Source organism: Cuculus canorus, chromosome 5 (assembly GCF_017976375.1).
Source record: "Cuculus canorus isolate bCucCan1 chromosome 5, bCucCan1.pri, whole genome shotgun sequence".
In the NCBI taxonomy this organism is placed as follows: Eukaryota; Metazoa; Chordata; class Aves; order Cuculiformes; family Cuculidae; genus Cuculus; species Cuculus canorus.
In genome coordinates this window covers 29,822,560-29,836,803 of record NC_071405.1, presented here as the reverse complement: position 1 = coordinate 29,836,803, position 14,244 = coordinate 29,822,560, and the positions used below count along the sequence as shown (strand labels likewise).

The window sequence follows — 14,244 nt, the reverse complement described above, 5'->3', positions numbered from 1 at the left end:
TTACAGAGTCACTGTCTGAGGAAATCTGAACAGTTGCACTAACATTGAAAGTACTGAAAGATTCCCCCTCAAATGATCCTCAAAAAGAGGAAGCAGATAAGAGATTTCAGATGCTCTGAGGAATCCCAGTATTACTTGGCAAGTCATATAGTAACCGACATGTCTCAGAGCTGGAAAAAACATCTCTGTGGGGTTGGGACAAGAAAGGTCTTTACAGTAAGAGTCCTCGGCTAGTGGTAGATCACCACCACTGCATGTCTGACCACATCACTAGAAGAAAGGTAATGATCCAGCGAGAACCTATCCCCCTCCTGGACACCTGCTCTCTCCCAAGGCATTTTCAATCAGCTGCAGGCTCAGACACTGCAAAAATCAAATTAACACTGAACATGCAGGTTGTTCGCTTCATTTCACTCACAGTCCAGAAGAGCCCCCCCATAAGGCTGCCCACCATTTCGTACACAGCCAGATTCATGTACTCCACAAGCTTTGGTGATTTCTTTCAGATTGGTTATGGTGCCATGGCCTGTACTAGTGTGACAGGGAGGGCAGATGGCCTCCTTCCAAACAAGACTTGCTACAAAAATGTCTTGATGGCAGCTATCAGCCATCTGCTGTGGTTTGGCCTTAGAAGAGAGGTAGCCAAGTTTGCAAAGAAATACTTTTCCCTCTTCTGCAGCAAGTTCAGAGCATGCAAATGTGGTAGGGAAGAAAGCAAAGGGGATCTAAGGCAGCTCTCTTACAGATGCAAACTTTCAAAGAGCTTATGGAGAAATCTAAACTAAAAAAAAAATATTTAAATAATGGGAAATTAGATGATTATATTAATTATTTACTAGATCCACTGGAGAGCTACAGTATGCAGCAGCTGCAACTTAGCCAAACGAAAACCCTTCTAGTTTAGGTGTTGCTGAGGCTTTGAGAATTCAGCTTCTTGTAAGGGTGAACACAAGTATTTTCACATCCACTCTGCTCCTAGGAAGTCATCAAGGATGCTAGTTCCTTTGGTGGAAGCAACAGCTAGGCTTTTCTGGAGAGTCTACAGAACAACCTAGCATGGGTGAAGAAGGGAGTGGAATATTATTATTTTTCAGTTATGTCCATTCAAAATAATTTAATAGAGGAAGTAATGTCACTGACAGTGACTGATAAAGCAGCCCTTCGTTTTGCCTGTGCACAACCATTTTTACATAAGTTTAGTGGTTTTTTTCCTATTTCTACCCTTTAAAAATTGAAGGAGAATGACTGTGGGAGAGAAATTGGGCTACGAGAAATCAGGAAAAGGAGCTTCTTCAAGAAGTCCTTCGGGTAAACGTTTTCCCATAGCACGCACTCACACTGCTGCTGAACATCAAGGGATTTCTAATTTAGTAACAGATAACCAGCAGGTTATACACATTAAAATCAAGTACACACTTCTCTGTTATGCATCACAGACTGGGTTTTCAAAATCAGTGTATTTGTGTGGCTCTATTTTCATCTAGAACTGTATGCCCATTTAAAATGAAGCATTTGAAGTGAGGCGAAATTAATGCATTTTAAGTGGACTAACCATTCTGTGCAAAGCAGCTTAAAGCCCCGCTGCCAGACAAAGAGAAGTGGCCACACAAAAGCTTTCCCCACTACTGTTCACCACTGTAGTTGCAATCCTGGTGCTACCGAAATCCTCCGAACTGTTGCTGAGGATTTCAGTACATCGGGGATTTAGAATCTATGGTGTAGATAAACAAGTTCTTGCTAGTCTACCTAGAAAAGATTAAGGGACATACTTCCCCTTCACCAAACCATCTCACTGGGGCCAGAAGTGCTTTAATGCTGTCTCCACACAGTTGACTTAAACTGAAGGTGGTTCAAGCTAACACAGGCAACATAGAATCAAAAGGACTACAAACATCCACACAACCACACAAAAAATACATTATCATGGGATAGTAAAGTCTTAAATTTTCCCAGCTCCATCTATAATAAAACTTATTTGTTTATACTTGTCTTGATCTAAGAAAAATTCTGAAGACAAGTCTTCTTTTCTTGACAACTATGACAACTATACAAAGCACAAATAAAGAAAATTAAGATACTGTCAGCTTCTACATGAAGTAGCTAGTGAACACTTTCATCTGTATAGCAGCAAGAGAAAAATTATACCTCCTTTTTGCTCTCCTTATTTTGTTCAACTTCAATATCAATAGGGTTATTTCCATTTGCTTCCTCCATTTCATCCTCACTAGAAGACAAAAGCAAACAATACTACGTTAGTTTGTGAGGCTCTCTTTCTACAAATAGCATGCTAAAATAAAAGCAAGATGCAACAGCAAATCCAACAGCTACCCTTAGTTTTATTCCCAGGGTGTTTCTCTAGGGGCTAGGGGCAGGGGAACCACATATTGTAAGGAAAGACTGGTCAGTACTGTACTGGGGCAAAATGTCTGCTTGGATAAAGGCAAGATACACGATATTGATTACACAAGTTATCTTTTAAAGAACACAGGACATTGAGCATTTTAACTTCAGGCAAACCGAGACAGAAACAAAGCCTTAGAATTACAGTAAGTAGCTAAAGCATGGATTTCATACAACTTCTTAACATTTAGCAAAACAGACATGCACAAGATTAGCTCCCTCAAAAACAAGCATAAAAATAATATTTGGGTTTGTTTGGGTTTTTTTTTCAGTGAAAGCCTTGCATTTCCTTCTCCCCTGTAAAAGAAAAAGAGGTTATCAGTCATAGAATAACAACGGGTATGAAATTGGGGCCATATTGAAAGTTGCCTTGACACACCTGGCCAGTTTGGCCTCATTGAAATTTTAATCAGACATTAAATCAAATATATTTTCACCATTTAGAATTTTTGTACCGTACACAACTGAAGTTAATTGCACCATTTGGGGTGATGCCCAGAAACAGAGAAAACAAGCTGACCTAATCAAAGCTTTCCTTTTTTTTTTGGTAGTAAAAAAAAAAACCACCCCTTATTTTCTCACATCAAATCTTACAACCTGGAATGAGGAACTGTGGCGGGTGCAGTTATGTCACAGTGCTAGCGCAAGGCAGGCCCGTGCAGAGAAAGCCCAGCAGAAGCTGTGTTACGCTGCTGGTGTGCTAGAGCCAGCCAGGGTAGGTTCACCCAGGAGCTGGGGACAACAGGCATGGCAGGTGCTAGTGAGCATGGCTGCAGTACCTGCACTCGCTCACAGCTGTCTCCATGCTGCAGTGACATCCTGTGCAGATATACCCTAAGGAGGAAGGCGCTGCCAGGTGGCTTGAGCTAGCATCCATCTCCACGAGGGCAGTCACTTGTACAAAACATTCCTGCTCTCTCAAGTTGCCTGGCTCACCAGCCAATTCAGAAGATGTAATCACGATTCCAGAGAATACTCTCACAGGCATCTCCTCCCAAAGCTGCATACACAAAGCCCCTCACATGCAACTAAGAGCAGCTACTGAAAACCTGGTCCCAAATGTACAGAGAGCTATTTTAGTGACAATCTGAGGGGTTAGGGAATTTCCCTGCCTAGCCACAGAAGTATTAAAGCGTGACACCTCAGTCTCTCTCTTCTCTTAACCCCATCTCCCAAAAAGCTTCCTTGTGTTCCCACCTATGTTCAGATTTCAGTCTTTCTGCAAAGGCCAACCCCCGGGAGGGGTTTTACTGTGCTTGTAGTTTGCTCTTTTATTCCAGCGAGTTCCTACATATGAGCTAGATCAAAACCCACCCACTAATTTCTGCAGTTTTAGATATTGATCACTATTAACTGAAAAACATTTTTAAAGTTTTGCCGACACCCAACAGCACCCTACAGTCTCAAAATCCCAAACTCACCCAGCTTTGCTTCCATGCCCCACATGGATGAACTGACAAATCCTTAAAGGCTGTAGGGGTTTGACTATTTCACATAATGCAGAGGAAGAAGGGAGACCAAATACCAGGCTGACGGCCTGGTGCTTAGCTGGCTGCAGATGTAAACCAAATTAAGCATTTCCAATCCAGCTGCCTTCCTCAAAGTTTACAAAATTGCAGCACATGGCAGCCCAAGTATTTCTTTCCCAATCACCAGATCGTCCAAGGTGCTGCTTTTCCCAGCCAAGGAGTATTTCCAAATATATAGGTATATTTCCAAGTGGCAGTAATTTAATTTATGAGCACAGAACAAGCAGAGAGGTAGTATTAAAAGATCCTAAACTACAGCGCAAGACAAACACATATTCCTTATATGAGACTTCTTCCCTCCACCTCATACATTTGTACAGAAAACAAAACAAAAAAAGCAGGATGGAAAGAAAAGAAAAAATAAATCAAGACAGCCTTTGCAAAGACGGGAAAAGAACAGAACGTAAAAAGAGGCTCAGGTCAGAGAAAGCTAACCAGATACTGGACGAGTATTGTCCTTAGCCCTGCCTGTTTAACAAGCATTGTTCATCTGCCAGAGAGATGGGAGAGGTTGACTGAGTCATTAGTGTAGTACAGCTCAACCCTGGAAACGCATTTCTCTCTCCTTCCCAAACAAGGCTCGCTCATACACACTGGAGCCTGCATACGGCTCTGGGAAGTGCTAGAGCAGCAACTTCTTCGAGGGAAAAGCTTTGGTAGAACTTTGCCCAATTACATTAGGAGTCTTCCAAAGCCCTGCACACCTCAAGCTTGGCCTGCAAAGATGTTAACTACATTTCAGAGCAGGTTGGGAGGCACCTGCATCAAGCAGATGGAGTTGCTGCTGTTCAGAGGGGCTTCTTTTCCCCACACACACTTGAGGCCACCAGATTTATTAGGTCCTGTGTGCTCCAGAACTAGGCAAAGTGACTGAGTGGCAATTCTAACAGTACAAACACTTCTAGCAATACACACAAGGCCAATTGCTGACCTACTTTTAAAGGCTTACACTGGTATCCAGGAGAGCGAACTTGCAGTCAAAGCTGTACAAGCAGCAGTCAAGCTCATCTGCTGAAGCTCAGTGGCTAGAGACCACCCTAACACCACCAACCAAACTCTAGTGCACCTAGCACTGTTTGGGCCACTTCTGTCAGAGAAGTCATCCCAAGTCTCCCTGTGCTACCCTCATCTCAGTCATTCAAAAACACAGCCTTAACTTCATCTTGCTCAGGGAAGAGATCTTGGCTTGAAAGCCTCGTACTGGTAACAGTCTTCTAAGTGAAAAGCAGGGCAAAGGTGGGTGGCTGTGTACATGTGCACAAGCTGAGGGATGCTGCACTGGACCCTGTTTCCCATGAGGTTCACATTCTCACTTTGAGCATCACATGGAAAGAAATAGGCAGATTTCTAGCTCTTTCACATCTTCCTTTTACCATCCTGCTTATCAGCTTTTCTGGCTCTGCTGACAACAGTGTCAATCAGCTTGTAAGCAGTTCTAATTTCATTTTCTCCACACCCTCAAGCAGTATCAGAGAGAAAGCCTCTAGAGTGATGGAACAGCAATCACTGCACTAGAGGGCAACCACGAATAGAACAACGTTGAAGAAGTGGTCACATGTAATTGCCAACAGATTCCTTTTGGCTTTAAGCAAAGCACAACATGCACGGCAGGGAAGAGGGGTGGGGAAAGAAGGTGTGGTACCAGGAAACATTTTGGGGAAAATCCTACAACTACTTTCTTACAAGCTAAGAGGAATCTCTGAGATAGTCTAAAGAAATCAGTGTGCATCAATACACAGCCTTTCTGCTTGCAAACCTACCTTTCCTCACGTTCCCTTTTTTGTTTACGAGCATGACGGTCCATCACACTAGTTTTAGTCCTTGTCTTCTTCCAGGAGTAGTAAAATTTCACGAGGCTGGCTATTGATTTGTCAGGAAGCTGTAAATTAAACATGTATCCTTTTATATGTTTATATGTGAAGTATTCCCGGGAGTTCACAAACAATTGGTCTGTTTTTATCAAGGAATATCTGATCTCTCTACATTGGATTCTCTTACAGGCTCAGGCAAGGCAGTTCTGCAGCCTTTCCAAAAATGATCTGTAGGGGAACGTTTCAGGTTAGTGCCTACTATTTAGGACATCAAAATCTCTACAGAGCATTTCAGCAAGCCTCCAAACTCTACCCAAGTAACTGGCTCCCTTCAGAACAGAGGAACATGGAAAGAGCAAATCCAAAATGGGGCCTTGAAACTGAGAACAGTTTTAAAAGCCAACAGAGGCATGCGTAAGCAACCGCAGGAACTGCTGAATTGTGGGCTACATCCCAAGTATACCTTTGATGTTTGGTTAAAAAGGCTTATTCACATCATTCACATGATGAAGTCTCTTTAAAGGTCTCAACAAAAGATGTTTTCAAAAGGTGAAACACTGCTGTATGGTGAACTGAGGATACAGGAAGATACGAGACTCAATTTTCTTTTTTGTCCTCTTACATCAATGTCGCTGCCCTGTTAGCTATGAATGAGAAGTCTGCCTCCAAAAAAACACAGAACTACATTATGACTAATTCTTTACTTCTGAGGTACTCTGCATGGATGTTCTTACGCAGCACATCTACAACGTAAAAGTCCAGCCTTTCCTGCTGGATAAAACATGTTTTCGATAAGTGTCTGATTCAGCTTGGAGGGCAGGATGGGTGGGGAGGAAAACAAAACTGTAAGCAAGAGCCAGATGTCTCTTATTCACATACTGCAGTTTAAGTCTTCTCTTGAGATAAGCCTGGTTCCAGACCGCAGGTTGACTCTAGGTCCTAATAAAGGATTGCACCAGAACTACCACCATGGCCCACAGCTGCACACAGCCATAAGTCCACCTGCGCTAGCAAAGCATAGGCACTACATCAGTGTTGTGTTACCAATAGCCATGCAGCTGGCTGATACACTGGAACTGAAGAGTTCCACAGAACAAACTTGGGAACAGGGACTGTTCATGACAAACATTAACTTGGTTACAAATATACACTAAGAGCATCAAAAAAACAGAACCAGCTCCACTAAATAGCGTAGCTCACTTTTCGTTCTCTGGCTTTGACAATTTTTCTTTCCCCTCCATTCCAAGCTGCACTGGTGTTAATGGGGCAGCGTATATAAACTAACCACTAATGTGCTCCTGAGCCATTGATTCCTGTCCCCTGCTAAACACAAAGCGTCATGCCATTTAATTCCTTTCATGCAGGAGTGCTTTCCTGGGAGCAACAGTAAAAAAATATCATTACCTAGGGAACAGTGCATAAGCTCAGTATCCCTGTACTGCAAGGCACTTCACCCAGCGACAGAGTCATGCTTCTGCACATAAACCAAATTGAGAATTTCTTGCTTTGGCATTTAACCAAGCAATGAGATGGGCTCTATGTTTTCTTTTTTCCCCCAGGACACGCTCCTACTTCTTTCCGCTCCTCCTATGTAAGAGCAGAGGAATACAACAGAAAACAGTTTCATTCTTCAAGAGCACACAACTCCCTAGATCATCTCAACCAATCACAGAATGGTTTGGGTTGGAAGGGACCTTAAATCTTATCCAGTTCCAACCACTCCCTCGCCATGGGTGGGGACACTTTCAACTGGATCAGGTTGCTCAAAGCCCCATCCAACCTGGCCTTGAACACTTCCAGTGATGGGGCGTCCATGACTTCTCTGGGCAACCTGTGCCAGTGATTCACCACCCTTCACAGTATGTGCAAGTCCTGTCATCTGACCCAAGCAAGTGGGAGACCCTAGAACTCCAAGAACATTTGGAAATGAATGCCATTGAAGGAACAATCGAGGAGGACAGGACAATGAGCCTCTTTCTGCCACTCTTTTGAAGAGGGATCTGGCAGTTCCCTTTCACACTTGGGAGGCAAGTTGCCTTTTGCTTTTCAGCAGGATCAGCAACACAGACCTTCACAAACAGACAACAGCAGCCTAGACTCACTTCAGAGGGTCACAACCAACGTAACTAGGTCCTGCTGGAACACTCAAGAGGCACTTCACAGAAGGAGAGCAAAGAACAACGTCGGGTTCTCATCCGGGTGATAAACCACTTGAAGAAACTCTTAAGATGTAATTAATAAAACATTTTTACATCTCATCCTCTCCCTCATTCAAAAGAAAATTGCACACACTCCAGCAGTTCTCTTCCAGGCAGAAAACTATGCTTGAAGTTATCAATCACAGTTTAATAAAATGTCTCTACCAATTGAAAGCAAAGGATTGAATACTTGCAATGATGTGTAAACCTCCAACACAGCATCCATTGACAGTCCCAAATCGCATTAAGCACGAACGTCACAGTCAAATAAAATGAATTCCTAAAAAGCAAACTGCAAGAAAGGAAATCGACTTTGCTCAGAGATGATCTTTACTCTGTGTGTGGGTGGGCACATGTGTACAGACCACGTCTGAACTCCAGCTGAGACAAACATTACCATAGCACACAGGGGACTGAAAACTGTAATTTCCAACCAAAAACACTGCATAATCAAAGTTTATCCTGAACCGGTAAAGCACTTCAGGAAAACACTTCTACAGAGACTCTAGAAGCCATGTTGTTTCTTTCTATTCACAGTATTACTTTTCCTCTAATATCGCCTTTGGCCTGTTCAGGAATTTCAGCACAATCAGCACTGAAGACAACAGTCCAGGCGCCTGTTTTGCTTTTCCAGTCCTGTGACACCACTTACCATCTGCTGGATCCTGTGAAAGGTTTTCCCATGGAAACTAAAGGCCTGTTCAAACAAGACCTTGTCTTCCACCGTCCACTCATCTGGGAATGGAGTAAAGTTTGGCAGATCTGCCAAAGACTTCTCAATGTTGTGCTTGTGCCAAAACAGCATCCCAAGGGCCTACAAATAACAAGGACACCAAGGGGACAATTTTACTCTCAATAAACATTATTACATGCATGCAAAGGGAGAGCTACAGCATTTTTCTCAGGCAAGACATTCGACAATTTCAAAAATTTCATGATTTCATCAGACTGTTACGCATGCAAGAAACCCAGAATCTGATCCCCATCATGCTAGGTTTTGAAGATCAACCTGAAATTTATCCAAACCACACAGGTAACAAACAGAGAGCAGTAACAGAAAGCAGGGAGAAGAAAACTGAAGAAGTGACTCCAGCTTTACTAATCCTGGTATGCACAGGAAAGCTAAGCAAAGATTTGGGAAGACTACTTAAGAAAAGGCTAGACTAAAGAAAGCTTCTTGCCACTGCTAAACTCCCATCATTTCCCACGTAATTAGAAGAACAGTTTAGTTAGCTGGAGGTTTTTGTGGCTTTCCAGGGTTTTGGGTTTTTTTTTCGGGGGGGGGGGGGGGGGAAGAGGCCGAGGAGGAGGAATGTGGAGATGAAGAGCAAGAGGATGAAGGAAGAATTGGAACAAAGAAAGGCAGAGAGCATGCACAACCTTGTCTCCCTTCAGAGACACCTCGTTTCACTACTGTAGTCTCTGGTTCTCGGTTCCACAGACAAAGTGCATGTGCTGCGCTTCACCACCTGCAAACTGTCGTCCTCCCACTGCCTGAAATGCTTGCTCAGAGCCACCTCTCTCCAGGGTGGCAGCCCCTATGAGTATGCCCACTACATCTGGCATACTAGCGATCACCAGAAGTCATTTTGGGAAGGCCTGACTCTGCAGAGCTGGAAACCAGCCTTTTGCAAGTCTGTAAAGTGCAAACAATCCCTGACATGCCGAGTAAAACATCAGAGTAACCTGCCCTTCATATGCAAACTCAGCTCGGGTTTCACAGCCACCGTTATACCGTCTTCTAATAGTTTCACCCTGACCACGCAGAGCTATAAAATCCCTCCAAATCTGGGGTTTCCCTTTATGCTTTGCTATGCAAAAAGCAGTTCCTTTATGGGATCTTGCTCCCCTGAGATTCTGCAAAGTATGTATATAAATATTAGTGTTCTCCAAGATCTTGTCCTGACCGTACTGGCCTCTGAGTGCTGCCCAGGCACTGTCTCCTCCCTCCCCCTGCACTCCTTTTTGCCACCATGCAGAACAAGTAGTCATCTTGCGTGCAGCAGTCACTTGAGATGTCACAGGAACCACACAACCACTTATTTCCACCCCCTCTGGCAAGCATGTGGCCAAAGAAACTATTTTGCATTCACAGAAGTCCAAGTTTTCTCTCCCATGCCATCCCTTTCAGCCTCAGGTATGAGCTGTACCAAATATCCCTATGAGAAATCAAGGGAAAACCAAGGAAGGAGACATTATGGGAGAGCAGGGTAGTGTTAAATACCACTAAAGTGCTGGTGAGTGCTTAAAGGACAGCTGTCCTTTGCCTGTCCTTGTGCTGGTGAGGTTGTGAGGACTCCTACCAGCACGGTCCCGAGCCTCCAGCCACCATACAACAGTGGCAGAGCCAACAATGGGGCACTTGGCCATGGGCAAGGGGAGAGAAAGGACAGAGATGGGAGCCATGGCGCAAATATAGTCAGCTGGATGGGAAAGCTGCTGGGTAGAGGAGCACCGGCACGTGCCCCAGCTGCACTGCCAGACAGCTCACCACTCCCTTCAACTAACTGGCACATCTTAAACTGCAAAGGTAGGTTTTGGGCAGGGGGCACAGACGGAAGAATGGGAATCTCTGTGCAATGACTGTCAGCCAAGCCACCTGCACAGGGGACCAGAGACCAGCTGACAGGGGGATGCAGGCATGCAAAAGGGCTGCATCGGCCAAAGTCTAGAGATGATGGCCAAATGCTAAAGCTGGCTCTGACTGACTTCCAGGGAGTCTGAATCAGCTTGTCCAAAGTTACGCAGCCAACAGCAACTGTGATGATACCTGCTAAAGAGTGTCCCTTGGTGACACAACAAATCATCCTGATTTGAAACCCTTAACACTTATCCCTATAATACAAAATGAGTACGTGCCTTCCAGAGCAATATAAGATGGATCGTCTCCAGTTATTTCCTGAAGAGCCTAGCTTAGCTGTCTAGGAAATCCCACAGGACCTGGGAAACATGTTTAACTCTAGAGTATCATGCAAGAGTGTTAAGGAAAGAATGAGAAAATTTTTAGAAGGAAGGACATTTTTACAACTTGCTCAGCCACTTTACATCCTGATGTGGCGAGTCCCTTAACTCCTACTTCTGTACACAGAGAAGGAGAGAAAACAATACTTTATTAAAATAACAAAACTTCTTTTTATTACCCTGAGATAACCTCTTTTGGCAAATATTACTGACAATATCCAATACTAGGGCATACTTTCTCAACCAAAGTGAGCTACTATAGAAATCCTTATTTTCATTTAAGTTCACAGCCTTTTGGTGCCTTTGCATTCCTTTTATTGCTGTTTCCTGCTCTTAGAAACTATAAATATCTACTCTGATCGTTCCTGGGTTTGCTGGAAATTTTGCTGGCTATCTCAACTTCACTGTTCTTGATCCACAAGAATTCTCTCTGAACATAAGTATTAAGCACTGAAAGTCTGACTCAAAGATGACAGCAGAGTTATTTAAACAGAAACCCTTGCCCATCCAAATCATTGGTTTCTACACTTGCGGCCTTTACCTGAACAATTTCAGAAACTTTCAAGTTATCACCAAATCCCTTTGTAGAGACAGTACATAATTTGCCAATACAGTAAGTCATGAGATTCTCTGCCTTCCCTTTCTGGGCAATTATTAGCGCATAAGGAAACTGCTCAGAATTCAGAAAAGCTCCCCAGACACAGGTCTACTCATCTCCCCAGATGAGTGTTGAAACTGATGTTAGTTAACACAGGGAAGATAAGCACATAATCCTAAACCACGTGGAGTAAAGGAGAGGTCTGCTTCTCAGACCGGGCTTACCATCCCTCAGCTAAAGACACTGGCTAACCACAGGGACAGCTGGTAAAGTTGTCCACAGCTACTGCATTGACACGTGTGAAATTCAAAATGATTCGCAGCAGTTTTAAGGTAAACCATGGATATTGGTTTGCCTCAGGAAAGCATATGATGGTTCAGTGGCTCATTAATAACTGCCAAGACATCCATGAGGCAGAGAAAGAGCAGTTAGATGGAACCTTCAATGCAATCAGGCAGCCATCCAAAGACAAGTCAATCTTTATAATATTGTTTAGGGGTTCTGAAAGTGTTCAAGAGGGAGTCACCACAAGAAGCGTAATACTCGCTGCAAAACTCTCCTAGAAATTACAATGTTTTTGTTTTCCTCCTTTGGTTCTTGATGTAAAACTAGGGATGAACTCCATATTCCCAGGGCACAGGTTACTACCAGGAACAGTCAGTTTTGGGAGAAGTAGGAAAGAAGAAAACACAGATGGTACAGAAGGAAAGAAGCAGTTCTAGACAGTCACTTTGAGTTATGCTTTAATATCTGCTAAAACAGATTATTTCAATATAAAGTAAACATTCAAAGTTACCTGCTCCATATTGTATCCATGCTTCTCTTTAGCAATGGCAATGTACTCATCCACTGAAAAACAAAAAAAGGCATAAGAATAATTCATATAATGATCTCTTCTCCTCTTCCCTTCCCCTTTCCAGTCTAAAACTCAGTTCTCCAGCTGTGACTTCAGCCACAGTCATTGCATCTTCCACAAAGGACTGTGAGTTGCTGCTGTTTCCAACAATTCAGGAAAGGAAGGAAACAAAAGAAAAACAACAGTCACCAGACAAACTACTATATTTTTTCCTTAACAAGCCTAAATGATGCATGATATCCAATCCAGATCTGGTCCTTCTGAAGCACGGCATATAATATTTCAGAAACTGTTCACCAAAGCAATAGACATGACTATCTCTGATATTTTATTTCCTCAAATACCCCAAAACAATTGTCTTCTTAAGAACAAAAATCCCTAGACACAATCCATATCTTCCTATACTGTCAGACTCCTGGTGTTGCACAACCACTGCAGATACTTGCCAAATTTTTCAGCCCTTATGCCTCAGCAGTTTTCACCTTGGACCAAACTCCACTTCTATTTATTATTAAGCCCCCAGAAGCTTTTAACCTTTACAATGTGAAGATGCCCTAAGGAATAATATTTTGTATAGATGGGGCTAAAATTATATGCAACACAATCTATTTGGGAGGGCTAGATCGAAGTCTGTACCAGTGGCAGCCCTTCTGAACTCTGAGTCCTTGTGTTTGGTCATTATTAATTTCACTTTAATGATAACAACACCCTTGAAAAAAAATACAAGCTAAAAAGTCAAACTCCCACTTCACTTAATGGAGTGGAAGATGCTGGAAGCATTGGCTGCCTGTAGGATCCCCAACATGCCTGAAAGTGCCTGAAAGATTCTGAACTGATACACACAGCCAGAATTCTCACTGTTGTACAAATTCTGGAATTCAAGACATGTTACTTAGGAATGAACTCAAAAAATCATTCCCTCTTCCTTCTCTGCAGACAGTCCATCTTACTAGGCAACATTTCCTATCCATGCCGGCCCTTCGTTTGGAAAGGAGGTGCATGAGTTAATTTTCACACAAAGGTTTTGTAAAAAAAGGCTCTGTTAAGTGCTGTGGAGGAGTCCATGAAGACCCTGCAGTAAATACAGGCACAGTTCTACATCAGCAAAAACACCCCACGAGGTTCTTGCTCTTCCAAGCTTCCACCTGCATGCAACGGGCACTCCCAAGGGGCTGTTAAACTCTTGTGTTAGTCCATCTTCTGGATATATTCTAAGTTTCATTAGTCCTTTAGAGAAAGGTATAGCCACAGCCCCACAGCTGCACCTCTGCGGCACAAAGTCATCTGCCTCTCCAAGTCAACAAATTCCTTCTAAGGACTAGGATAAAAACCGTCCCTTCTTGCAACAACCTTTTCTTGCACAAGGTGAAGATAATGAAACAGTTGCAGACAGTGGAAGTGACAGAGACAGTGATAAAAACAACTTAGGCTGAAATCACTGCATTGCCTAATTGAACATCCTGAGGGTTACCAAAGGGTAGGAACCTCAGAAATCAGTTTTACCATGTAAAAAAAAAAAAAAAAACCCAAAAAAAATCACCTTGCAAACCCACAGCCCAATGGAAGAACATGATCCAAGAGGACCATACAGGGGAAACAGGGACAGAGAGGGAACCGTCTCCTCCCTATACACCATCTTCCCTCCATGCACCAAATGGAGCAGGGAACATCAGTAGGATGTGGGCAGAAAAGTAACTTCAGATGCTTCCAGACTTTATAACCACATCAAAAACAAAGGCTGCCAGGAAACCCCAAGTGTGGCATTTTGCTGTACTTCAGCTAAATGCTCTCGGCTTCCTTAGGACAGGTTTTGCACATGCAGTATAATATATTTTGTCTAAGGGGGAGATGAAGGAAGGGGGAAGGAAAGAAGCTGAATTCTCTGAAGTCC

At 43.2% G+C, this 14,244-nt stretch overlaps 1 protein-coding gene across 3 annotated transcripts in view; it reads right to left on the bottom strand.

Annotated features, from left to right (window-relative positions):
* Window positions 1-14,244, bottom strand: part of RCOR1 (REST corepressor 1) — an 84,011-nt gene that overhangs the window by 11,997 nt on the left and 57,770 nt on the right. For all 3 annotated transcript variants that reach the window (XR_008450104.1, XM_054068370.1, XM_054068371.1), the window contains exons 4-7: window positions 12,294-12,346; window positions 8,591-8,752; window positions 5,690-5,808; window positions 2,146-2,224 (exon numbers count right to left, since the gene is read on the bottom strand). Coding sequence is in view for 2 of the 3 variants with exons in the window: in XM_054068370.1 (XP_053924345.1) it covers window positions 2,146-2,224; window positions 5,690-5,808; window positions 8,591-8,752; window positions 12,294-12,346 (413 nt within the window). In the remaining variant the exon portion in view is untranslated. The remainder of the gene's footprint in view (window positions 1-2,145; window positions 2,225-5,689; window positions 5,809-8,590; window positions 8,753-12,293; window positions 12,347-14,244) is intronic.